This window comes from Muntiacus reevesi, chromosome 3, assembly GCF_963930625.1.
Source record: "Muntiacus reevesi chromosome 3, mMunRee1.1, whole genome shotgun sequence".
Lineage (NCBI taxonomy): Eukaryota > Metazoa > Chordata > Mammalia > Artiodactyla > Cervidae > Muntiacus > Muntiacus reevesi.
Window position 1 is genome coordinate 248,304,022 of NC_089251.1, and position 27,080 is coordinate 248,331,101.

The following is a 27,080-nucleotide window of genomic DNA, read 5'->3' on the forward strand; positions in this document are numbered from 1 at the left end:
ATGGTCTGAGGAAGAATGACAGCTATATTGCTAACAATTGAAGCTGGGTGATGAGTACATGGGGATTCATTACAGAATCTTATTTACTTTGTATATAATACTTGAAATCTTCCACAACAAAAAACTTATAAAAAAGGAGGGGGGGGGGCTAATTTCTGAATCTTTTTATTTAATTAAAAAACAGGACAATCTTATTTACTATCCCAATTGAAACAGGTAATCACCTAAATATGGCTATTTTATGTGTTAGCAATATTCTACTAAGAAATTTAATTGGACTGTTAAATTTAAGGGAGGCAATTTGTTACTCCCCATGCAATTTGGGGAGCCTTCAACCTATAACTGTGTTTCATATATAAATATGTGAAATACAGCTTTGGTACTTTTCAGTGTACAAGCATACAGAGTATTTTTCTTCTGACTAATTAAGTTTCTCAAATTCATTCAGTTATTCAGGGAAGCTTACTAGTTTCTATCTTATAGCCAAAAGGGTTTCTTTAAATCTGATCTGTTCTTTACAAATTGTGGCAGGAAAAGCCCACTGAATACGTAAAGGTATTCTGAGAGGCAGATTACAACAGGATCTCTTTAACTTCTATTTCTATTCTACATAGTTCTCACTAATTCAGTTTTTCATTATAATAGTTACGTTAAGTAGGAAGTGTAAAACACATTCCTAGTGAAGATCTGCTATCAAATGAAAAAGATCCATGTTAGTTAGTTCCATGGCTTTGACCTAAACATGGTGTTACATGAAAAATTCTCCCCTTGGATTTTCAAGTTCTTTCACTATCATCAATAATCAGCTAATTTTAATACTCTTCAACCAACTATTATTCATTCATATGGTATATAAGTTTTACTGTTTAAAAAAAAAGTTATCACATGCCAAATTCAGACTGATTATTTGCATTAATGGAGAAAAGCAGTAAAAAATTTAAAGCCTTGCAATAATACATGATGGTTTTTATGTGTACAAATTTTTATAATGTCAGTATAGTGCCTAGCATAGAACTGAAACAAATAATAGGTGTCTATCAACTATCGATTGATTTTAGTTAAAAATTAGCTCTAAAGTGTGTTAAATTGTAGAAGGGAGAATTATTTTGATTTAAAAGAAAATTAACCCACTGAACCCCCACCCCATAGCAGCAGCTTCAGGTTGTCTACTAAGAAGATTAGCAAGTAAAAAAGATTTGAGGCTAAGAAAGACCCCAGAAATCAAAGTTTAATCCCTTTATTTTACAGATGAGGAAAATGAATCTCAGAAAAATTAAAGTGGCTTGTTTGGGGTTAGTGAAAAGAAGAATTATGAGTAAAATGAAAATATGTCTTCTGATTCCTACTCTGTAGTTCACCACTTAACATCGATTTCTTGGTGCCTGAAACACAAGTCAAAAATATGGTTTTCCTTTATATATAATGTTCACTAACCTGTATACTATTTCAGAATTTTTTCTTAATACTGTTCTACTCATTTGTATGAATGTTTAAAATCATTCATTATATGTCAACACTGCCTTCAGATTATTACTTCTAGTTTCAGCTGCAATATCCCTAGCCTCCAGCAGGAGGAGTTTGCCTAAAAGGCCACATCAAACATCAGACAAACCAATGATAAAAACTAGAACTTTACTCCCAAATCGATTCATTTGCTTTCAAGTACCAGAGCCCTGTCACTATGCTAATTAAAACTTTCTGGTTCCCCTATAATGTAATACAGCCCACAGATTTATAATATTTTATCTAAATTGTGCATCTGAAGTGGGCTTTAATTGAAAAAGCTAATTCAAAACAGGGTCAAGATATGTACAGAACAAATAAAATCTTGCTTACCATTTTTGCTTCTGACTGTACTGGTTGAGGAGAGGAAGGACCTGGAATTCCTGGAACACTAGGCACCATGGTGACTGGTCGAACAAGCTATCAGAAGATATCAAAAAATAATTACTAGAGAATATATTCAAAATGAGATTTGTACTTTATTTGCACAATGGCTGCTATAATAATTTACATAATAAGTATATATTAATATGCATATGACAATATATTTATACAGTCAGTTCAGTTGCTCAGTCACGTCCGACTCTTTGCAACCCCATGAATCGCAGCACGCCAAGCCTCCCTGTCCATCACCAACTCCTGGAGTTTACTCAAACTCATGTCCATCGAGTTGGTGATGCCATCCAACCATCTCATCCTCTGTCGTCCCCTTCGCCTCCTGCCCTCAATCCTTCCCAGCATCAGGGTCTTTTCCAATGAGTCAACTCTTTGCATGAGGTGGCCAAAGTACTGGAGTTTCAGCTTCGGCATTAGTCCTTCCAATGAACACCCAAGACTGATCTCCTTTAGGATGAACTGGTTGGATCTCCTTGCAGTCCAAGGGACTCTCCAGAGTCTTCTCCAACACCACAGTTCAAAAGCATCAATTCTTCAGTGCTCAGCTTTCTTCACAGTCCAACTCTCACATCCATATATGACCACTGGAAAAACCATAGCCTTGACTAGATGGACCTTTGTTATTATACATTAACAAAGTATATATTGTGTTGGCCAAAAAGTTCCTTCTGTTTTTAAAGTAAAAATAAGACACATTTTTCATTTTCATCAGGAACTGTATTGAACAACATATTCACTGTTTTGTTCCACTACCTTCTGCCATTTTTCAGGCATGTTAAAGATTCCATCTTCCCAAAACTTTTTATCTTTTTGAGCAAAGAAACTGTTCTAGGTTCCTGTCATAATTTGTTTTAAAAATGGAATGTTTTTGTTAGCTTTCAGTAGAAAATCACATGTAGAAGTAACAGTCAAGAAGGTTTCTTTCATTTCACTTACGTGGAACCCAAATATCAAAGTGATGATTTATCAAGCTGGTACAAATGATTTTCAGTGCTTGATTTGGATATTTTGAGTATGTCAGCTATCAAACTCATGATATAAGACTGAGTGTTCTTAATTAATGCCTCGATTCGAGCACTATCAACTTCAACAGGCCTACTCAACTGTGCGGCATCGTCCAGCAAGAAATCTCCAGCACGAACTTCACAAACCACTTTTGACACGTTCTATCAGACACAGCACCTTCTTCATTTACTACACAAGTCTTTTTTTTTTTTTTTGCATTTCAATCGTGTTTTTACCTTTCTTGAAATAATAAAGCATAAATGTGTTGAAAATGTTGCTTTTTGTTTCATCTTCAATATTAAAATGGCTATAAATATTCACCAATTTCAATTAAAAAAAAAATGCACACTGATATGACGGCTGTCACAATACAATCTAACAAAATTGTTTCAAATGAAGTTAAAGACAACTGAGTGCTACTAGAGCCATCTTATGGGGAGGGACTGAATGAACTTTTTGACCAACCCAATGTATTAATATTTATATTGTTAAGTATAATAATTGATAAAATTATTTGAGACTGCAGAATCAGAAAACTGTATCTGAACCCTTACTGATCTTAATCCTGACTTATCCTTCAAAACTTGTCAATTTTTCTCACTCATTTTTAATCTTAAATTTTCATAATTTACTTTTTTAATAATTCCTTCTTATAGAAACTAATAATATTTAGTGAGGCAAGATTTCTCACAGATCCGTCACACCTCCATTTTGAGTGAGAAAGAATGTTAAAACTTGTATAACTAGGCATAAAAAGTAATTTCAACAATGAACTCTGCTTTTCTAAAATATATACATATAAAATGAACTTTGCTTTTCTAAAATACATATAAAATTTATAAAATATATACATGAAAGTTCTTTAATACATTAACTAACGCATAATGACAAAGGAGAACCTGATTACCTCTAGTAATTTCACTAATAACACTACTGAACAGACTTTCCATTGTCTTTTGCCTTCTTTTAAAAAAACGTTAATATAAACACTGAATGATTAGTTATTGTATACTAAAGTATATCTCTTTTTCATTTCACTTTCTCTCACTGCAGTTACATTTAACAGGATACCATATAAACCCAGATACAAGAACATTTCAAGTAGTCACCTTACATTTGAGTCCTTATAAAATTCTCAAATAATGCATTTTGTACTACAAAGTTCCATTTGAAGACAACACATTATCTTGACTTTGTGGAAATCTCTGAAATATTACAGTCAATGCTAATTTTGGATACTTAGGTCACTTTAGTTAATAAAAATAAATATTTAATGTTAATTTTAGTTATATTCATGAAGATATAATCTCACCAAAAGTGTCCTGAGGATATAATCTCACAAAAAGTGTAAGGAAGATTTTAAAAATAATTTTTAAAAACTATACAATAAATGATTATATTGTACTAACCAGAAATATCTATCTAAAAGGTGAAAAAAAGAGACTCTTTTTATTATGAGTATTAGGACTTGATATACGATTTCCAGGATTATAATAGTAGATTCAAAAAGTGTTACACTGAAATTATTTAGATGAGGATGAAAATAATGTGTTTTGGAAAACTTTGTGAGGTTTCTTAAAAAGTGGTTCTAAAGACAAAAACTTGAATGTTGAAGACACATTTGAAGATTCTGTTATTTTATGAAATGTGAGAATAGAAAAAAAAGCATTATTTCTAACATATTATTCCAAAGAATGTGCCTTTAAATACTAAGTTATTGAATAGTGTAAGTAGATATTTAAGTACTATCTATGTCTTTCAAAATTTATATAGTTAACATGCTCCTCAAAAAACTTGTTTTTGATCTTCTCATTAGGAAAAGTGTCCATTCTGGTAGACCATTTACATTTTCACATGCTTTGGACAGCAAAGGAATTCCATAAACCTAACATGACTATAAAAGTTCAGAATACTTTTATAAATAATTTCTCTAATAATCAAAATAACATGGAGTTACCTGATAAATGTTCCAGTATAAATATGTTCTTACAGAACAGAAATCTATGTTAACATTTGAACTCTACAAATCTAGCAAATTGAAATGGGTTGAATAAGGAATTAGCTTTTTAAAATTTCAACCTTACTTTTTAATTTATTTTTTAATTCAAGGGTAATTGCTTTACAGAATTTTTTGATTTCTGCCAAACATCAACATAAACCAGTCATAGGTATACAGATGTCCCCTTCCTCTTGAACCTTAGGAATTAGTTAATACCAAAAATAAAAGGAAAACAATTAAGATTTTGAGGATTGAAAAATGTTATTTATCCAGTTATGTTTGGCTTGAAAGATTTACGCTATCACAGTAAATATCAATGAGTAAATATTACTCAACACTAAGTATTTTGTTGAATTTGGTTTCATAAACTAATCAAGCAGCCCCAAGTGTATTTTCTGATTATAAAGATCAGTTTTCTATAAAGAAAATATTAAACAGTCTAAAAACTTACTGGGACTGCAGCTGGAACATGCACATTAGAACTTGTGATTGATGCAGGAATAGCAACAGGCATGGTCTGTCCATTAGGAAGATGTAACAGAAGAGGAAATGGGCCTGGAACAGGACTAAGGAAAACAAAAGAAGGGCAATTAGAGAAAAGAAATCTGTATCAATGATGTTTAAAAAATATAAAAGTATTTTTCCTCCTATTATAATTTAAAAATAAATTTTCCAGAGAAATCTAAAAAATTAATAAACATAACAGAAGAGAAACAGAGAACAGACAGGTGGTTGCCAGAGAGAAGGGAATGGAGGGATGAGAGAAATTAAGAGGTACAAACTTCCAGTTGCAAAATAAATGAGTCCCAGGAATGAAATTCTCAGTATGAGGAATATAATCATTAATAATGCAGTATCAGCTCTGTATGGTAACAAAGGTGGTCAGAAGATACAAACTTATAGTTAGAAGATACATAACTACTAGGGATGTAATGTGTATGTGTGTGGTGTGCTCAGTCGTGTCTGACTCTTTGTAACCCCATGGACTAAAGCTGCTTGCCAGGCTCCTCTGTCCATGGAATTTTCCAGGCCAGAATCCTGGAGTGGGTTGCCATTTCCTTCTCCAGAGGATCTTCCTGACCCAAGGATCGAACCAGCATCTCTTATGTCTCCTGCACTGGCAGGTAGGTTCTTTACCACTAGTGCCACTTGGGAAGCTCTAAATGTTCACTGTATATAAGAAAAAAAAAAGAACAAGCGGTCCAGCCCAAGGAAAATGCCCATGTGACAGATGCAAACTTTGATACCGTTTTTCATAAGGTGAACAAAATACCCACAAAAAATTATACATGGTATATATACAGCACTCAAGTAATTAAACAAAAATTTCTGAACCACTGCAAAGCACATTGTAAAATTTAATTAGCTTTAATTGCATTGAAATGTACAATGTATGTAAGCAGTGTAGGATAAAAGGAAAAAAATGGGAAAAGCTACAAATTTAGAGAACAATCTGCAATACATTACTGAGAAAAATTCTTATCAGAAAGCTCTTGAGAGCTCCCTGTAAAAACTGAAAGAAATATTTTGTGCTAGCTGCTCAGTTGTGTCTGACTCTTTGCAACACCATGGAAAATAGCCTGCCAGGCTCCACTGTCCATGGGATTCCTCCAGGCAAGAATACTGGAGTGGGTAGCCATTCCCTTCTCCAGGGTATCTTCCTGACCCCGGGATCAAAGCCAGGTCTCCCGCAACGCAGGCAGATTCTTTACCGTCTGATCCACCAGGGAAGCCCTGAAAGAAATGTTATCTAGTGATAAAGATAATCTTATGTGTTTTGTGTAAAATAGCATGAAAATAAGAGACCATCTTAAAATCACAATCTGTGTTAATTTGTCTTTAAAATTAAGCACTGTATATGTTTTCTAATTTGTTAGAAAACATTTATAATAAAAAAAATTTCCCAAGTATTTTTTCCAAAAATAAAAGCATGCAAAAATGATTAACACACACACAAAACTAAGGCCACAATTAGAATAATTAAATGTCTTAGGAAAATCATGACAAGAAAAACTTAACAATTCATAAAATTCAATGACTGGCCCAAATCACTTACACAATTGGCCTGTTGGAGGACGGTGCCTGGGTGATTACAGTACTTGAGGTTGGTGAAGGTACTGCCTGCTGAATAATGACACTTGAGTCAGAACTTGTAAGCAGCACATTGGGAACTTGTAAAGATGCTGGACGAACTATAGCTGATGTGGGCTGTGCAGTTTGTGCCAATGGTACTTCCTATTTAATAATGAGATGGAGAAACAATGAAATTTAAAAATCCAAGTCAATTCATGTACCTTAATGAACAGAATATAACACATCTCTTAAAAAAAACCCACACACAAAAAACCCTACACTTAGTAACACCCCCAAATATATTAATATTTATTTAAAGTTAATTAAGAGAAAACTGTAGAAGCAGTTGTTTCAAATGCAATGTTAATATTTTAATTTAAAAAATATCTGAGTGGTTTTTTTCAGTACAACTTCTTTTACCATCAATCTAGAAATAACTCAGGCTGAGCAACCTGGCTATATAACTCCATGAGAATTCTAGTAAAAAATAAAACTACAATTCCATTCTCATGGAAGTATAGAATTTAAAATCCAGATGGGACTTCCTTGTCCTACTCCACCATTATATTGTATAAGGAAGAAATAGGTCCAGGAGACTCTTTTATAGTTGATATAAATTCAATAACAGAAATGTTAAAAATTTTTTTAAGTAATACAAATGTTTGCTAATTTCAGGTAACTATCTCTACATTACCACTAATTTCTCAATATCAAAAGGTGAAGTAATATTAATACCTTGAATGTAAAACTAAACTACTGGAGTAAGATCTTTCCAAAATAAAGGAAAACACGGAAACTTATAGATGGTCTTTTCCCCAATTTACAGATTAGAAAACAGATTATCCAGAACTCCGTAACTAGTGTAAAAATTGGTCCACCATGTTCTTTGAATTTGCCTTTATACTGCCATTTATTCTCAGAATCTTATTAAGTTACACAGCAAGAAAGATAAACTAGTAATACTGGAACTTCATTTACTTGACAAGTTTGAGAAATTACAACATGCCCTAAAGGACTAGTAGGAAAAGAGACAATAAACAAGTAAAACAAGAAAATTTTGGACAGCAGTGAGTTATAGACTAACAGTACAACATAGTATCAATAAATCATGAGATTAACTGAGGGAAAGTTGGGAGTTGGATACTTCAGATAGCATAGTGAGGTAAAATGAGCTTCTTTGCAAAATGGCATTTGAACTGGTACTGAAAAGATGAGCGCATTCTACGGAGAAGGAAGCAATACCAAGAGCAATGTCTTTGAGGTAGGAAAAAGCTTAGAATATCTGATGAACACTATCATAGAAAAGGCATGAGGTGAGGTTGGATAAGAACACAAGTCTAAATCAATGATGGCTTATGGAAGAAGCATGAGTTACCTTAAAGGCAAAGGCAAACCACTGAAGGATTTTAAGCAGGGAAGTGACATAATATATTAAAAATATACAGCCTAGCTCCCCTGGTGGCTCAGTTGGTAAAGAATCCACCCACAATGCAGGAGATCTGGGTTCGATCCCTGAGTTTTGAAGATCCCCTGGAGAGGGAAATGGCTACCCACTCCAGTATTCTGGTGATTGACTTTCACTCACATACATATATATTCAGATATACATCTACACAAATTTAAGTATTCTGTATATGCTTGTGTTTGGACACTTTCCTGCATGTTTGTTACATTTCAATTAAAAATAATTTAAAAAGAAAAACAAAGCCACCAATTAAGAAAAATATACAGCTAATGGAAAATAGGCTGGAGATGGAAGTAGAAAGTCCTGGTAATTGTTAAGTTATATTAACTGAATAATGTATTAACAAATAACTATCAACAATTATTAGAAGGTAACTGTTAATAATCCAAGTAAAAGATGATTTGGACTACAGTGGTGACAGTGACGATGAAAGAGATAAATTAAGGATATAGTCAGGAAGTAGGTTTGGTAACATGTGCTACTGGTTTCATTGAGAAGGAAAAGAGGGAATTAAGTATTCTTTATTTTTGGCCAGAGCAACTAGGTGGATGGAGAGAAAATTTATTGAGACTGAGAAAACTGTGGGGAAAAAAAAGGGGCGGCTCTAATTTAGACATACTATGTTTAAGATGACACATAAAAGGAAATGTCAAGACGGAGCTGCATATGAATATGGAAATCTGGGAAATATCTGGGTTGATATAAATTTGAAAACCAGGTAGATGGTTTTTAAAGTTATAGGTCTGGATGAGAGCATTTAAGAAGGAAAAAATTGAGAAAGAGAAGGGGGCTCAGAATTTACTTCTTAAAACTTGGAATAACTATGCCCTGCCCAGTGTGAGCTAGACTGAAGAATGCAGGAAGAAGAAATACCCCTAAGAGGGCTAAAACAGCAACCAGCAGGAAAAAACTGTTGAGTGTGAAGGGACTGGAATATTCTCCAGGTAGAAGATATTTATATCAAAGATTTAACAGCATTTCTTATAACTGTGATAATGTGGAAACAAAATTTACATTCAAGATCAGTAAACACATTATGATAAAGTGCAACCATTAAAAATTATGACTTTGGAAAATTTTCTAATGGCATGGGAAAATATTCATTAATGCTGAATGTATAAAACATGATATAAAAAAGTAAACTATGATTCTTCTTGGTTTTATCTTTGTATCCCTTTATACTTCTATGTAACTATTCACTTGTATATGTGTCAAACTGTTAGGCAGCTCTTTGCAACCTCATGGACTGTAGCCTGCCAGGCTCCTCTCTGTCCATGGAATTCCTCAGGCAAGAATCCTGGATTGGGTAGTCATTCCCTTCTCCAGGTGATCTTCCCAACCCAGGGATTGAATTCGGGTTTCTCGCACTCCAGGCAGATTCTTTACTATCTGAACCACTATGGAAGCCCAACATATATATGTATATTTTTATGCATAAAGGTAAGCATATATCTGAGAAAATGTTTCAAAATATTAGTAATTCTTATTGCTCAGTTATGGGGTAAAAGGTATTTTCTTCTTTCTTATATTTTTCTGGATTCTTAAAGCTTTTTAATAATGAGAATGCACTTTTATAATAAGTAAATAAAAAATACAAAACACCTATGATCAAAGCACGTATTCTTAGGTATCAATAAATAGTTACCTTTTCTACCTTACTTCTAGCTCCTCTGCCATGGCAAAAGTCCGTTAGTTAGGCTATGATTTTAGAGTAACATAACCTACAAAAGAACACTGTCATTGCCTTTTATTGTGCCCCATGCCTCCAAATAAATGTGTTTAGTAGATGTGCTAGTAAATGAACATTAATTGAGAAATACCTGTAATAATGGTAACTCAACACATAACATACCCCAGTTGGCCCCAGGTACCAAAGTATTCAGATCTAGGAATGAGGCACTAAATTACTACAAAAAGACTATCCCAAGTAAGAAAGACAGTGTCATCGTCATCGTATTAGCTGCTATTACCAAAGATCACTGCTGAAGCAAGAAGCTATTCCTTTAACCCTTTAAAAGTCTAAATAACCTTTGTTCAAATAATTTTTAGTTGCAAAGATTCTTAATTAAGCTATCAATGTATACAAGTAGCAAAAAAAAAAAAAAAGAAAAATCCAGAGAAATTAAATTTATAAATTTATGTATCCTCTAAAAAAATAACAGGTTTATCTTAAATGACTACTATTCTCTCCAATAATTTTTCTGTTTGTCATAAAAAATTATCTATAAATAATCTTCTTTCCCTAAAATTTCTGAGTATTCACAGGCTTTCACATATAAGACAAGTACAACCTGATGCTGATTAATGCATATTACATTAAAATTTTATGTAGACCAAATATTAGACTTTACTGAGAATGCTGATTTTTTTTTCCCACTTAGTTTGAGTTTCTCCTGTAAATACAAACTTCTAACCTTCTCATCACTGGTAGTAGACTCTGGGTGAGGTAAAGGACTATCCTGGTGAGTTGTTTCTACAACAGAGGGCTCCTCAATTTTGCTTCTTATGATGGGTGTCGCAAGAGGAGATAAATCTAGAGGCATCTAAAACACAAATTAAAGAAAGTGTTAGGAGTTTAAAAACAGCCAGCCAGTATATCTAAAATAAGAAAGCAACAAGTGAAAACTGTTCTGTCAGAAGCACTCTTTTAATTTCATGGTTAATAACATACTTTCTTAATGTCATCTTCCGAGGCTTTCTTGAACTCATTCTCAAATGGACTTGCCAACTCATTAAACAAACCCACTTCTTCACAGTTTTTCAAGAATCTTGTTGGTGTTGGGGTCTGATCTGAAATAAATGTCAATACGTAATTACACATATTTAAGTATCATACAGGACTCTAAAGTATTTTAGCTAGTAAATTAATGAATTAGCAGGACTGGTTCAGTCAGCTGTTAATTCTCTTTGGAAAGACCTCTTCCTTTAAAGCGAACAAAATTTGGTTAAGTTCTTGTTGCAGTTTAAGGTATTTCCTCCAACTTTATGAAAAGTAAAAGTATGAAAAGAATTCCTGTTTGTTCCTTATTCCACATGTTCTGAGTAGAGTGACATAAGCATTCTCTATTCAGAGATAAACTAGTATCATTATCTAACACAAATTAAAAAAAAATTTACACTATTAAAACTTACAAATGCTTAAAATACATGCAATTTGGGGAAAACTAGGACAAGAGCATGTGTATTTGCTTTAACTTGGCCCTTCCACTAGTGTTCACAATTATGAAAGCAAGTTTAAGATAAAACAGTGCTGCACTAAAACATGAACTCGATGTACATGTGAGCACATGTTAATTACAAAACAAATGCTAGTTAAGATCTACACTGAATGAAAAACAGCAAAGTATGAATTTTGCCTGTTTAGTTTTATTATTTTCAAGGCTATTTGCTCACATTGATTAGGATTGATAGCACATTCAATTCTATTCACATTTTATATACTTTAGGGCATCAACTTTACAAGTTACATCAAGGATCTAGCCTAAACTAAATAAAAGTGTAAGGATGACTCCTGGTTTAAGATATAATACTCAAAAAACCTACTGTGAAATTAAAATATGTATTTGTTAACTACTGGGTTCCTAGAGTGGGAATTACTTACTATTTTATCATCACCCTCAACCCAACATATACACAGAGTATCAATGTGTTTACTACCTATAAATATTTAACACTAAAATGATCTATTTGTCACACACATCAGATATAATACAGGCCTACCTCAGACAGTAGGAGTATTATCAAAATTACTGAAGGACTTTTTGTCATCATTTTACCTAATAGTCTGCAATGTACATAACCTGTACTCCCCAGAAGACATACAAAATACTATTATAATAAGGGCCCAGCATTCTTGTATCAACCTAGGTCCATCCATCATGACTGCAATGGTAAACTGAATCTAAATTAGACTCTTCTGTTCATGCCCAAAAGATTTGTCTATGCCCAAGAGAAGGTTCCTATTTTGTATTAAAGGGAGAGGAGTCTTAAAAATAAAATTAATATGCAAAAATCACTTTTTATCAGCAATTATTGTCATGATCAGGCTTGGAAAGAAAAAAGTCAACACAGGCACAACTGTTGAAACATGCATATGGTTTTTGGCTATTTATCATCAAATATATATCACACCAACATGCACTGTATTTACACAGTTACACTATACTACTGATTTCAAGTATATTTAAAGAAAAAAAGTCAAGTGCTATGTTTAAATGTGTTCTACTTTTCTAGAGCATTAAATGTAAACAGTAAAGTAAGTTTTAGAAACCAATCTCAAAATATTTTTGAGTTAAATGTTACAGAGAGAGATGTGGCTCTAAGGAAAGAAGTTCCAGAGAAGGAAAGACCTTCATGCCCAGGGGAGTGAAACTTCCAGGCTGCAGTTATTTCGTTTGCATTTTGGTTTTCTCTCTCAATATCTGATACACGGTATTTTAAAGAAATGCACACCACACTCTTACCTGCTTCCTTTTACTTATAGAAATGAAGATGTGCTGAATATGCCCCTACATTTTTCCTAAACAAATTGTTTCTGGGTGAATTATCTGTTACTTCCACTATTTTCAAGACAAAAATCTTGATACTGAATGACAAGAATTATCTTTTTACCTCATTATCATATACAATGCTTATGAGAGATAATTTGATTTCAAGCAGGGTAATAATTTTAAAGTATTAATAATATTCAGTATTCAGGTATAATTCTAGACTTACAAATAGTATAACCTAAGCTTTACAAGAGAAAAAAAATTAAGACATTAATTCGAATATTTGTAATATATGACTGTGGTTATGACAAAAGGGCTGAAATTTATATAAGTATATTAAATTTTATGTAAAATTATTTTATCACAATACTTCTGGTGTATATACATACACAGAGATGTATGCATCTATAAATACCCAAAAAAAGAGGTAGCTGACATACAGCATGGAAGGACAATAAACCAATGCATGTACTGGGCTTCTCTTTTCACATACTGAAAGATAATCATATCCATGTAGGTGATACAGTATGTTCATAGGAGCAACATACAAAAATAAAAAGCATTGATTGAATTTAAGCCCCCTTTATTGAGAGTATTTTACTAACACAGATGTTTAGTCCAAACAGAAACATAAACAAATCCGAATGAACAAGTCTGCTAATTGCTTTCTCCAACAGGAGGAGCCTGATCATTTTCTAGCTTCACGTAGCACTGTAAAGCAGATGTAAACAGCTAAAAGAAACAATGACTAAACATCACGTTAATTGAATTATCAGTTAAATGTAAATTCTGGAAATGGTATGAATGCTCCCAGATCCTAATTAACTTCCACAAAAAATGATATTGAAGTCTACATTTGAAAACTATACAAAAAAGTGAAATGAAAAGTCAGGAGGAAACATGAAAATGTAATGGGTAAAATACATGTTGCCAACATTTACTATAAATGAAGTCATTGGAATATCACCAGAATAAATTATTTACAGAGAATACACAAAAATTGTGCACATTCCAGGTGAAATATGTATATAAGCTATTAATAAAAGCATATACTAACCAGCCACAATGACACTGTCATTACGTGCTGGACCAAATTTCAGTGTCATCTCATGTTTATGTTTATGGACAGCCAAATGATCCTCGTTGGTAAAACGCTGTGGCAAAAAGTTTTAAAATATAGTTAAGATTTTCAATTTGATCAAATAAGTTAAATGATAAGGAAATTTTCATTTCCACAACAACATGTAAAACCACCATTAACAAAGACATAGCAGTTTGTTAACTATAAAGAATCTACTGTTAGTATAGATAAACATACCAGGTCTCAATCATAGAGAAACTCATTACCCAAGAATGAGCAATACTGATAATACTAGGTCACATAACTCATTTGAGAGCATTTAAAAACAAAACCTGAGGCAAAGAAACTTTACATAAATTTCATTTGGACACTAAAAATAGACCGTTAATTTTTGCCATATCATAGTAGAAATATATACTCCATGGTATAATGACTTTTGAAGAAAGTATTGTTATTTTACTTAGATTTCAGGTTACTTACCACTTTTATAATGAGAATTTTCTTATAAAAATATTACTCCTGGACAAATTAAGAAGTAAATCAGGTGCTTTATGTTACCACATGAAAAAAGAATGCCTTGATTATAATCCAGCAAAGAAATAGCAGTCAATACAATAAGGCAATTCATTTTAAAATAAAATTTTAACTTAGAATAAAGTGGTTTTACATTTTTTTCATCATATTCTTATATAAAAAAATGAAGCAAAATTATTTCTAAAGCTACACTTAACTTTGATAGGTCCTATATGCTAAAGGTGACATTTATGATTACAATATAATACATTGTTTAAATATCTCCTATGTCTGGATATCAATCTTTATGAAGATGCTCCTTATCTTTAGCAACATTTACAACTGAATATAGAGCACCTTCTTTTTATTTCAGAGAAATAATAATAAAATGTCAAATTAAGAGATCTATACTCTCTAGGCTACATCCTTAAAAATGGGATGTTAAAATAATGAACATGGTTTCTCGGAACCACCAAAAATGGATTCCTTATCCTGGGGTCTTACCATTCCCTATTCAACTCAGTATGTACATCCTTTCGTGCAACTAATGATAGCAGCTTTAGGGTTAACCTTAAAACAATGTAAAAGAAACATTTCTATCTACTATGCTTTCTTTTCTAAATATTAAAAGTATACCTGTATCATCCTTAGCCCAGCCCATAAGCCCACTTAAAAAGTTAATCCCTCTCATTTATATCTGATTTTGCTCTGCACAGTACATGTTTACAGCACCTAGTAATATTATACTGATGCTTTCATATTTCCTTTCAAGTAGACTGAGCTCCTACTATTTCAGTTTCCCTCAGTTTAACATATAGTAAGTAGTCAATAAATGCTAACTGAAAGAATGAACTCCTTACAAGTAAAGAACTGAATCTTCAAGCCCAATCTAAAAGAAATAAAACCCACCAAACCACAGACTGTTCCTAAAGGTGAATTAAGCCTTAGTTTCATTTGGTTATATTGTTTTCTCATGTAAGTATGCCTTCTACTAAGTCTTTAAGTTACTGTACACCAGTGGAAAATTATTAATATGTCCCCTCTTTGGAACCTGCTTGTATTCCCATTGAAGATGAGTATCCAGATGCAAACAGTAACTCTATCCCTTGATTTACTTATTTATAATTGAAACAATCATTGAGGAATCATAATCTAGCTCTGCCCTACGCAAGTGCTATTTTCCTACTGCTTTGTCATTATGTATGAGAATCCTTTCCAAATTTGGAAAAAATAAGAAACAGTCATCCTTTGATAGAGTTTCCAATAACAAAGCTTTTGGAGAGTGAATATAGCAATAGCATTTACCAGCACTACCTCATTGCTTTTTACTTTGCATTACAGTTTTGAATGTCTTATAAGTATCTTAAAGCAAGATTCACTTTATGTTCTAAAGAACCTAACAATGTGGCTTCTCCACTGAAGGCAATCATTAAATATTTGCAAGTAAATGCATTTTAGTAGAGGTCTTAGATTTTAAAACAGCAAAGTCAGCATAATTAACAGAAGAGCTTAGAAAGTTATCTCCTAGGAATTTTATCCCTATGGTGTCCTCTGCTTAGTTATTGGTTTGAACACAAATATTCAAATCAAACAGCAACTACATATACAATAAATAACATTATGTTTTCTACAAAATATGTGAAAATACCAACAAGATTGATTCTAAGTGAAAAGTAGCAGGTAAAAGGACCCTAAAATACATTTAAGATCATATGAATAGTAAAAGGAGAAATGCTAGGAATATGAATTCACAAAGTTTCAAAGAGAACATACAGATCAAGTTTATCTAAATGCTATTTATAAAGGAATTGTTAATCATATATTTCTATACATGGGTAAAATACATTGAAATTGATACTTGATACAAACGAATATCAAGTATCATGGATCTATACCATGATACAGATATCATCTATATCTATAACTTTGCCTATCATCTGAGGAGACTTATTTACCTCTTATTGAGAAACGTAAAACAGTGTCAAAAGGCAGTCACCAGGAAAAGATATATATATATAAAATGCATTATCTTTTCAACAAATACTTACAAAGCAGCTACTACAAGCTAATATTTTTGCAAGAATCTATTTGAACTGCTTTTCCAGACAAATTAAAAGGTTTATTCTAAAAATAAGTTTTGTAGAAAAATAATGATACTGCTAGTAATAATATATTGAATTCATACAATTTCTTTCTTCCAGGCAATTGAGAGCACAACTCCAATGAAAATGTTATACATGTGCAGTGTTCTGTTAAATAAGAAAGACTTTGAATATACAGCTGAATAAACAAAAAGGCAGTCAAGAAAGTTAGAACAGGCCAACAATCTCTCTTACAAGGTTAAAAAGGAAGGGTAAACTGACAAATAGGAGGGGGTGAAATAGTTGCTTCCATAAAAAATTAATTTAAGCTCAGGTATTGGAGAAATTTGTGTTTCCAAAATGTGAACACTCTTATCAGAATTAACTTCTTAAGAAATCAGTCATTCTGCATTTAATACATGCATTCATATCCATGATATAGATGATAATTGCTAATTTAAAACATTAAATAGGTATTAAGTTAATAAGGTCATTAGGCCAATAGCCCATTTTACTACTTCTTTCACGAATTTAAGTACTCTAATTCAACACCAGGGAATTACTGATCAAACACACACACATACACATACACTCTCCCACACTTTCACTGAAACTTCAGATTAAATAAAATGAAATCTTTATCTTCTTTAAAAAAATGTATAATGTATTAACATTTCACCAAAGAAAACATTTTCAATGAGAGCATCACCAAAAGCTATTATCAATAAAATTTAAGAATTTCAATGTTAAAAGAGTCTTTCACTAAATTATCTCAACTTTGTTTCTTTTACCAAATTCAATGCAACATCATGTTAAAATAAATGAAATTATCAAAAGTCTTTCTATGAAATACCTAAGTGTCTGAGACCAAAAAAATTTAATAGAAAGAGCCAACAGTTAATTTTGCACTGATATCTATAGGTCTCTCTGAAATAACATTATCAACAAAATATACTTAAAATTTTAAAAATCTATTTGAAAATTTAAGTCCATTAAGTGTTTTAAAGCAAAAATTCAAATTTGGAATAATGTTGTTAACTAGTGACAAAAAATAATTTGTACTACCACCATCAGATTGGGGCTTCTAAAATCAACGCTTAATAGAATTTTTGACTTCCTAGGAAATTACTATTTGAATCAAGAGAGAGACCATAACTATTCCTGTTCCAAGCAAGATTTAACAAATGGATGATGCTGACCTTAGCCCAGTTGTCATTTGGCCAGTAACAGTTATAAGGCATTACTATAAAATAGATTAGACTATTTTAAGTATCTCAGAGAACAAATATATGCCAAAAAAGTTATTAATACCTAGGAATGAAGTGTTCATGATGAGAACAATACTTAAAAGTTATTAGTGAAACTAAAAATTGTTTTAGCTTTTAAAACAATATGAAAAAATGTATGAGGAGCCTTAAAAATGTGTATACATTTTGATATGTTAGTTTGGTTTCTAAAAATGTATTTTGAGGAATTAGGGAGATGTACATAAGGAGTTATACAGAATATTCATCATAATGTTATGTTTTTTTTTTTAGGCCATAATAATTAAGTTTTAGGCCATAAAAGAGGAATAGGCAAATAGATTTTGGGACATATTCTGGCAACAGAACACTACACAGGAACTCAAACTCATGTTTTCAATTAGCACAGAAAATGTCATACTATATAATGTATAATATACTATGTAATACAGTATAATGCTCTACTGTATAATGCATAGTATAATACTATATGTCATTTGCATACAAATAGAATACAAATTAATACATGAGGTATGATCCCAATTTTGTTTGAAAAATAAAAGGGGGAAAGGACTTAGGAAATGAACCAAATGTTTAACAGACATCCTCTCTAGATTTTACTTTGTCAGCATTCTCAGTGATACTTTTGTAACTAAGAAAAAAGAAAAACTTTTAATGTTCACTGAAAAAGATACATATACAAAGACCCCTACTGAAATATACCTTGAAGGCTAAACATTCTGTTTTGGGATATTTTGCTATAAACATAACACAAGAGTAGGCTTGGGTTCACACTTATCTCCAGTGTTCACAGGTTCTGTGACTGAGAGGCATTCAATAATGTATTTGATTGTGCATATGTAAAATGAGGCCAGTAGCACCAATTTCATAGGGCTGGTGCAGGATTAAATAACATAACCCATATAAGCTTCCTAGCACAGTGACTAAGTTTAAAAATGTTAGTATCATTATAATTGCATTTATTACTACAACAACTATTATATGAAACTTTAATTCCTCCAATCTTTTTTGAAACAAGTTGGAGCACAAATTTAGACATGGTATGATACACACTCGATAAATATGTGTAAGCTCTGTTCTATGGTTCACAAGCAACTTCTGAGTTTCTCAGGTAGACCTTTTTCGTTACTGTTTTGAATAAACTTTTTATTTTGGAAGACTTTTAAATTTACAGAAAAGTTGCAAAAACTGTACAAAGAATTCCTATACACGCCTTACTCAGTTTGTTTCCCCTAATGTTCTCCTATTATTGTGGCACATTTATAAAAACTAAGAAGCCAACACTGATATATTACTGTTAACTAAACTCAAGACTGGTAGCTTTAGTATTGCCCAGCTTAACCAGACTCTGGCTCCAAATGACTTTTTGTTATGTTCCCAAATTCAAAATAATCTCTGAAAATTATGTCAAGGACTGCCAGCTATCCCTTTAATATCTGTTACTCTTTTTCCTTCAAATTAAGAATTTCCAAATTTTAGGTGAGCACTTGGCTGCCCAGAACAAAGCCCACATTTTCTAGCGTTCTCTGCAGTTAGGTGGCCATACTCTTTTGGGATCAAAATAATGAGTGAAAATCATCTGCATTACTTCCAGTTAAAGCCCCTAAAATGATGGGTGTGGACATGCTCCTCTCTGCTCCCCCTTCTCCCTCCCTCACTGCTGGAATGTGGACTTCATGGCAGGAGCTGGACAGCCATTTGGACCCAAAAATGGGAAGTAGCATGATGAGGATTATAGAACCAGCCAACCTGGGACTTCTACTTCCTGGTTATTATATTAAAAAACAAGCCAATCAGTCTGTTGTTAAAGGTTGATTCTTTGTCTCAGCCTGCATCCTAAGTAATACAAATCTCTTAATAACAATATGCCATAGCCTCTAAAGATAATTTCTTTTGTGCACTGGAATATACAGAAATTTTTATGGTGACCATATCAAAGAAACATGTTTGTATGTCTAAGTTTTGATATGGTTCCTTTTCTCTATTCAAACCTTCCACACCTCTTCCCAACTTTTCATTCTCAGTTACTATGTATAAATGGTCCATGGTCCTATCTAAGGCCAGTCCTTCTACTTGAACACTGGATCCCATCCTCTCTTAAGGACCCCATTCTGCAACAGTTCCTCTCTCTGCAGTGTAAAGTTATGCTCTGATAGTCGCACCTTAAAATTCAAAACAAGCAAAAAAGCTCCATCTTTAATCCTCCTCCAGCAGTATTTCACTGTTCCCTTTAAGTTAAATTATAAATAAAAGGTATCTCATAATGTCTCCACTTCTGATTCTCCACATTTACTCTTCAGGCTAATTCCAATCTCACTGTCGTCACTGCTCTTTCACTGAAGTTACTCTTATCAGGGTGTCTTAACAATCCCCATATTTCTAAATTCAATATTAAATACCGAATTATCCTAGCAACTATATGACTACATTGTTTCTCCACATTTTGAAATACTTTTCCCACTTGACTTCTAGAACACAATTTTCTTCATTATCTGCTGCTTCTCTGCCTCCTCTATGTCCTTCCCCTCCTTCTGACTGCTAAACACTGGAGAGTGCCTTAAAGCTTAGTTCTCATCCTTCCTCTCTATACTACTAAAATACAGAAGTAAAACCGAAGAAATACGGGGATTATGGATTATCAGACAAAATGTATTCCTAACTCTACCAATGGAAAAATAATTATTACCAGACATTAAGGGAGGAGGAAAGGAGACGTAAGAAGAAAAATGAGTGTTATCTCCTTTCATAATAGGAAGTCTGAAAAACTATTCTAACTTAATATTTTTCATATTTTTAAAAAATATTAACTCTTTTAAGCAATCTCTGATATACACATGTTCTTATATTCAGCAATAGGTTGCTTTTCTTCTGTTGAATTTAAGAAAATTTTTTAAAAATAGTGTAATAAAGCCCCTTGGTACACTTCACTCAGCTTTAGCAATTATCAACCTATGATCCATCTCATTTCATCTCTACTCACAATTCACCCAATGCACTTTTTTTTTGAGACCAATTCCAAGAATTATTTTACCTAGAAATATTGCAGTAATCCATCTGTGGCACATTGTAAAACATGGCCACAAATTCCTTTTGGTATGATATATACCCTCCTTCCTTTGCCATGTGGTTAATGTTGGTTCTCCCATCCAGAGGATGGTACCTATCTCTCCACCCCTTGAGTCTGAGCTGGTCTGGTGACTTGCGTGATCAACAGAATGCTACAGAACTGATGCCCTGTCACTTCCAAACTAAAGCTTCAAGAAGCTCTGTAGTTTTCAGCTTCTATTCCCGTGGAAAACTGCTGTCCAGAGATTCCCAGGTAACAAAATATATTGAACACATATTTAATAACCTTGGCATATGTCTTTTCATAGTTTTGATGTAACATTTGTGGGACAGAATCCCAAAAGTGGGATTGCTGGGTCAAAGAGTAAATGTGTTTGCCAACTTGCACTTTTACCAGCAATGAAGGAGAGTGCAGAAGGAGTATTTTCAATATGATTGAAGTAAAATGGCTGCTGCTTTGCCAAAAATAAACATTCTGATGGTAGAAAATGCCAAAATAATAACAGATTGATTTATAGACAGCATCATTAGACAGAAATGTTGCTGATAGACATATTGAGGAAGGATAGTGGCTGACTTCTAGGCCTGATAAAGTGCTGGAACACCCTAGCTGCCTGCAGAGGACTCTACAAAGTCTCTCCTTCCTATTCCGTGTGGGCTGAGGGGCAGTCTACCTCAGTCTCTCGGCTGTTTGTGCCACGGATTGGGCATGTTCAAGGCAGCCTGCTATGAGAACTCAAATAATGAATATCAAAAAGCTTCCAGACTTCCTGGATCTGGTATTGAGGTGAATAAACTCTGGCTTTACCCCTAGCATGTGTTGTGTAATGGTCCATTTGCCTCATTTCATCAGCTAAGGAAGCATTAATAGCGTCTATAAACAACATGGATGTGTTTGAACAGATTGTATAATTTTCCTCAGCAACTTTAAAATATTTTCTCGACCTGAAAACTATCTCATTTCCATTTACCTTAATTCCCCTAATTTTACTGAATTCATTCTCTCACTGGTTCTATCTTCCAGTTTTGGGGTTGAGGTACCAAAAACTGGGAAAGTTAGATGTTACTAATTCGATCTTGGGTTCTCATCCTCTCTGATCTTTTGTTGGCATTTAATCTTCATTTGGTTAAATGCCAAATGAGAGCTAACCTTCATTTAACCTCATTTCTTAAGTAAATTTAAATGCAATGCTTTTTATTAAAAATGGCATATGTATTACTAAAGAGTCAATCACAAGATGACAATTCCAACTATTTTAAGCAGAAAAGAATAAGACAAAGAATCAGGGACTTGTCTGAGACTGAGTTTTCAAGAATGATTCCTAGAACAACACAGCAAAATTGGTCATGGTCCAAAGGCTGGCTTGAGAAACATACTGTATTAGCTATAATCCAGGGGTTACAGAATTATGCTCTCTGTACAGTCCATTCCAGCAAAATGGACCACCTTTCTACTTAACTTAGTCCCAAATCCAAGGAGAAAATGTCATTTACCATTATGAGTAAATCATATCCAAAATTTTAGTGTAAAAGGATTTTAGAAATTGCTTTCCTGAATTTATAGAAAAATGTATACAAAATTTATCTCCAAAATATATGTCAAATCAGTCTATTTCTTTATATGTCCATTACTACCACCTAGTCAAAGCCACTGTTATCTTTCACTTGACTGCTGCCAGTCTCTACTTTCCCAGCTTCCACTATTAGCTCAGCAACGGCTTTTCCTTCCTCTGTGAATAAAACCCAAACACCTTAGACCACAGTCAACAAAAAAGCTCTACAGGTTATGGGCTCTTTTTATTCCCCTACCTTTCTGACCTCATCTCCTACCCTTATCCTAGTTAATCACTACACGTTCCAGCAGTCATCTTTCTGTTCTTAAACACACCAAATCCATTTCTTCCCTCTTGGTCTTAAACTTGTTGTTCTTTCACTCTGAAAAACTCTTCCCCAAGGTATGTGTAGGGTTTGCTTCCACATCTTTATTCAAGTGTCACCTTATTACAGAGGCATTCACTGACCAACCCATTTAAAATATCACCAACTCTGGTAATGTCTACCTTTATCCTGTGAAAGTGTTAGTCACTCAGTCGTGTCTGATTCTTTGTGACCCCAAGACCAGGCTCCTCTGTCCATAGAATTCTCCAGGCAAGAATACTGGAGAGGGTTGCTATTCCCTTCTTCAGAGGATCTTCCTAACCCAGGGATTGAACCTGAGTCTCCTGCATTGCAGGCAGATTCTTTACCATCTGAGCTACCTGGGAAGCCCTACTTTTATCCTGCTCAACATCACTGGACATCATGTAAACTAAAATCTTTAGATACCACTACGCCCTCACCAGAAAGACTAAAATTAAAAGACTATCCGAAACAATCCTGAGAAAGAAGAACTAAATCTGAGAACTTAGCCTAAGTGACTGGAAGGCTCACTATGTAGCTAGAGTCATCAAGACATACGGTACTGGCATAAAAGTTGACAGACTGATGACAAAACAGAAGTTCAGAAATAGATCCATGCTGATACAAATCATCTGGTTTTCAAGAAAAGGGATGAAGCAATTTAATGGAGAAAGGAAAAATTTTTTCAACAAATGACACTAGAATCTCTGAAAAGCCACATGGAAAAAAGAAGTGAGCTTCAACTCCTAACCCACTCTTATGCACAAATATTAATTCAAAAGGCAAGAGACCTAAATGAAAAGCCAAACTTTCAGAGGAAGATGAAGGAGAGTATTTTTGTGTCTTAAAGGTAAACAACAGTTTCTTAAATAAGTCACAGAAAGCAACAACCAAAGAGAAAAAATTAACACATCAGACTTCATTAAAAGAAACATCTGTCCATCTTTTGATGGACAGATTATTTTCATATTATGAAAGTCAAGTTGGAAACCAGAGACATAAAGAAAAAACTGAAGATGGACTGGTATCCAGAATATTTAAAGAACTCATACAACTCAATAATTAAAAGACAACCCAATTTTAAAAAACAAGCAGAAGATTTGAAGATATTTCACAAAAAATAAGGTATAAAAATGGCCAATAAGCGAATGAAAAAGTGCTCATCTTTTCATCAATGAAATGCAAATTAACACACAATTTATCAGTATACACCCAATGAAAATGGCTAAAATTAAAAGAACCACACCAAATATTGGCAAAGATATTATACAACAGGACTGCTCACAGACCACTGGTGGAAATATTAAGTGGTACCTCCCTTTTAGAAGCAGTTTGACAGTTTCCTAGTATATGTAACATATGATCCCATCACTATCCTTCTAGGTAGTCACCCAAGAGAAAAGAAAGAATGTGTTCATACAAAAGCTGGTACTTAAATATTCACAACAGCTTTATCTGTAACAGCTAAAAATTGGAAATAAGCCAAAGGTTCATAAACGAGTAAATAAATAACTGCTTGTGAACTAAGGAAATATTATTCCTCAATGAAAAGGAATTAACTATTGATCACATAGTATGGAGAAACTGTAAATTATGTGGAAGGAAAGAATCCAGTCAAAAGTACATACTGTATGATTCCATTTACATAAAATTCTAGAAAATAAAAACCAACCTATAGTGACAGAAGGCAGAATAGAGGTTGACAGGGTTGGGAGGGGTGAGAGGGAGGCATAACAAGCACAGGAAACTTGGGGAGATGATGAATACAATCACTATCTGAATTGTGATGGTTTTATGGGTACATACATATGTTAAAATGTACCAAACTGTACACTTATAAGTAATATGCAGTTTACTGTATATAAATTATATCTCAAAGTATCAACTAAAGAAAACAATGAGAACCAAAGAAACATTTTAATATTTATGGTTTATAGTTTGTATATTTAAGTACTCTATAATTTTACTACACATTAAATTTATTTTTTTGTTCCTCAGTGTCTATAGTTAAGATTATTATAAAAATTTTAGATTAATAATTTAATGGTCTATTGAAAAACACTGAAATATCTTCTGAAACACTAAAATATTATTTTCTGAAAATGCTTCCACACAAGCCTATGTTAAAGATTTTAGACTTAATAACATTAGTATATTAGTGAGACGCTGTACATCAGTGATTCACTCAGAGGTAAAAATTAGTTACTTTCACAAGAGTACAGCAAATAAAACAATTTTCATCCGAGATAATATATCTGATTTCCAACTGGGCAGTTTACAATGATTTTCAACCAATAACGATCAAATGAAAATGCTTTTAAACCTTGTGTTTTCTCCAGGTTTTCCATCTTTCCCTTATAACACTTAACTTTTTTTTTTTCCATGTTAGATTGTATTCTTTAAAATTTAGATATGCTACTGAGGAAAATGAATTTTTTCTCCAAATTTTTCTGGGTTATTTTCATTCTAACTTCAAAATTGTACAAAATATCATAAAAGAATCCCCTTAATGACAACATTCACTGTCGTAAGTGTTTAATAAATGTGAACATACCAAATAATTTATGTATTACCTGGCCACATCCAGGGGCAGTACATAGAAAGGGTTTGTCATCACTCATATTCCACAGGTCCTTGTATTGCCTATAATAAAACATTCAGAGATGATTAAACATTTTACAGTACAGATTTTTAAATAAATAACTTAAAATGAAGTATTACTTGATTTTCATTAAGTTTTTTACCTTTTCTATCTGAATGTGAAATAAAACAGTTTTACTGACATTTTAACCCCATCTTCCATTTTCTTATTATGGATAAAGAAATGCAACATGCAGATTTCACATTATAGAAAAAACCGTTAAGAACTCTGATCTATTAGGTTAAACCTTTCCTGTTCAGTAGCATAAGTGCGGAAAGAATGAAATAATTAGAAGATCACTACCTTATTTTATTTTTTGTTTATTTATTTGGCTGCACCAGGTCTTAGTTGTGGCATGCAGGATCTTCAGTCTTTGATGCAGCATGTGAACCTTCAGTTGCAGCATGTGGGATCTAGTTCCTGGGTCAGGGATCGAACCCAGGTCCCCTACATAGGAACCTCGGAGTCTTAGCCACTAGACCAGCTGGAAAGTCCCTAGAAGATCACTACTTTAAATACCAATGAAATTATGGACAGGCAACTCTCATCAATGTCTGATAAAACCATCAGGAGCAAAGGTGATGGGAGCTTCATAATGGCTGGGTCAGGTCGACAGCATCTGAACTCACGGGTCAGTGTTAAGTTAACGTCACTAAAAGTGGGACAAACACTGTGAGTCCCCTGATGAGACAACAGAAAGCACATGAAGCATTCGTGGTGGGGGGCGGGGTGTGTGGCTGTATCCAAACCTGAAATCTAATCAAGCTTTTCTAGATTCTACTACAGGAAATAAAGGAGATAGAGAAAACAGATCAAACACCCCTACTGAGACGCAATTAGCAAAATTCTACAGCACAAAAGACCTGGTCTCCTGAAAAATAAATGTCATGGGGAACAAAAGAAAAGAGAAAGTAGAGGGGAACTGCTTTAGGTTAAAAGAGGTTGAATATACCATATTAAATAGAATACAATATGGGGACTTTCCTGGATCCTGATTTAAACCAAAAACTACAAAAAAGACATTTTCAAGTCAACATTATTTTCCTACTTTTTGATTTAGACTTGAAAGTTCCCAATTAGTCCTTCCATTAACTTGCAGGTTTTTCTTTTGTTTTTGCTTTCTTCCTACAAATTACATACAACTATATTTGACTGAATTAACAATTCTGTAAAATTACTCCTTTTTCAACACTAGTTTGTTAGCCTTTCAGAAATATGTAACCTTCAGAAACCTTTCAGGAAAAGCCCTTCACAGAGATGACAACTGTTATCATAGTCAGATTTGGGAAGTGCTAGAATATTTCTTTTGGGAGGCAGGACTTTTCAAAGAATATGTTGGAGGTAAATGGCCAGAAGAGCACCTAGAATAGAGCATATCTACCACATCCACATTCTGTCTGAACCCTTTTTCACCTCATGGGACTAGTATTATTTGGAACTCATTTAAGGAGAAATCAAAACCCTAAAATATATATTTATCTTTGTCATAGTTAAGTGTATTTTGATGCTCTATTTAGTCATTTAAAAATACAATAGGAGTATCAGCTGAACTACATACCATATAAATAAGTATTTCCTTATTTATAAAAAAAAAATGAACCAT

The 27,080-nt window shown here is 33.2% G+C and overlaps 1 protein-coding gene across 3 annotated transcripts in view; it reads right to left on the bottom strand.

Moving 5' to 3' along the window:
- ATF2 (activating transcription factor 2) overlaps positions 1 to 27,080 on the bottom strand; it is an 80,326-nt gene that overhangs the window by 28,229 nt on the left and 25,017 nt on the right. For 2 of the 3 annotated variants that reach the window (XM_065931789.1, XM_065931788.1), the window contains exons 4-10: positions 25,410 to 25,479; positions 13,989 to 14,085; positions 11,113 to 11,231; positions 10,856 to 10,984; positions 6,960 to 7,138; positions 5,355 to 5,469; positions 1,837 to 1,923 (exon numbers count right to left, since the gene is read on the bottom strand). In XM_065931789.1, coding sequence (XP_065787861.1) covers positions 1,837 to 1,923; positions 5,355 to 5,469; positions 6,960 to 7,138; positions 10,856 to 10,984; positions 11,113 to 11,231; positions 13,989 to 14,085; positions 25,410 to 25,479 — 796 coding nt within the window. The remainder of the gene's footprint in view (positions 1 to 1,836; positions 1,924 to 5,354; positions 5,470 to 6,959; positions 7,139 to 10,855; positions 10,985 to 11,112; positions 11,232 to 13,988; positions 14,086 to 25,409; positions 25,480 to 27,080) is intronic. The other variant, XM_065931790.1, reaches the window with a different exon arrangement.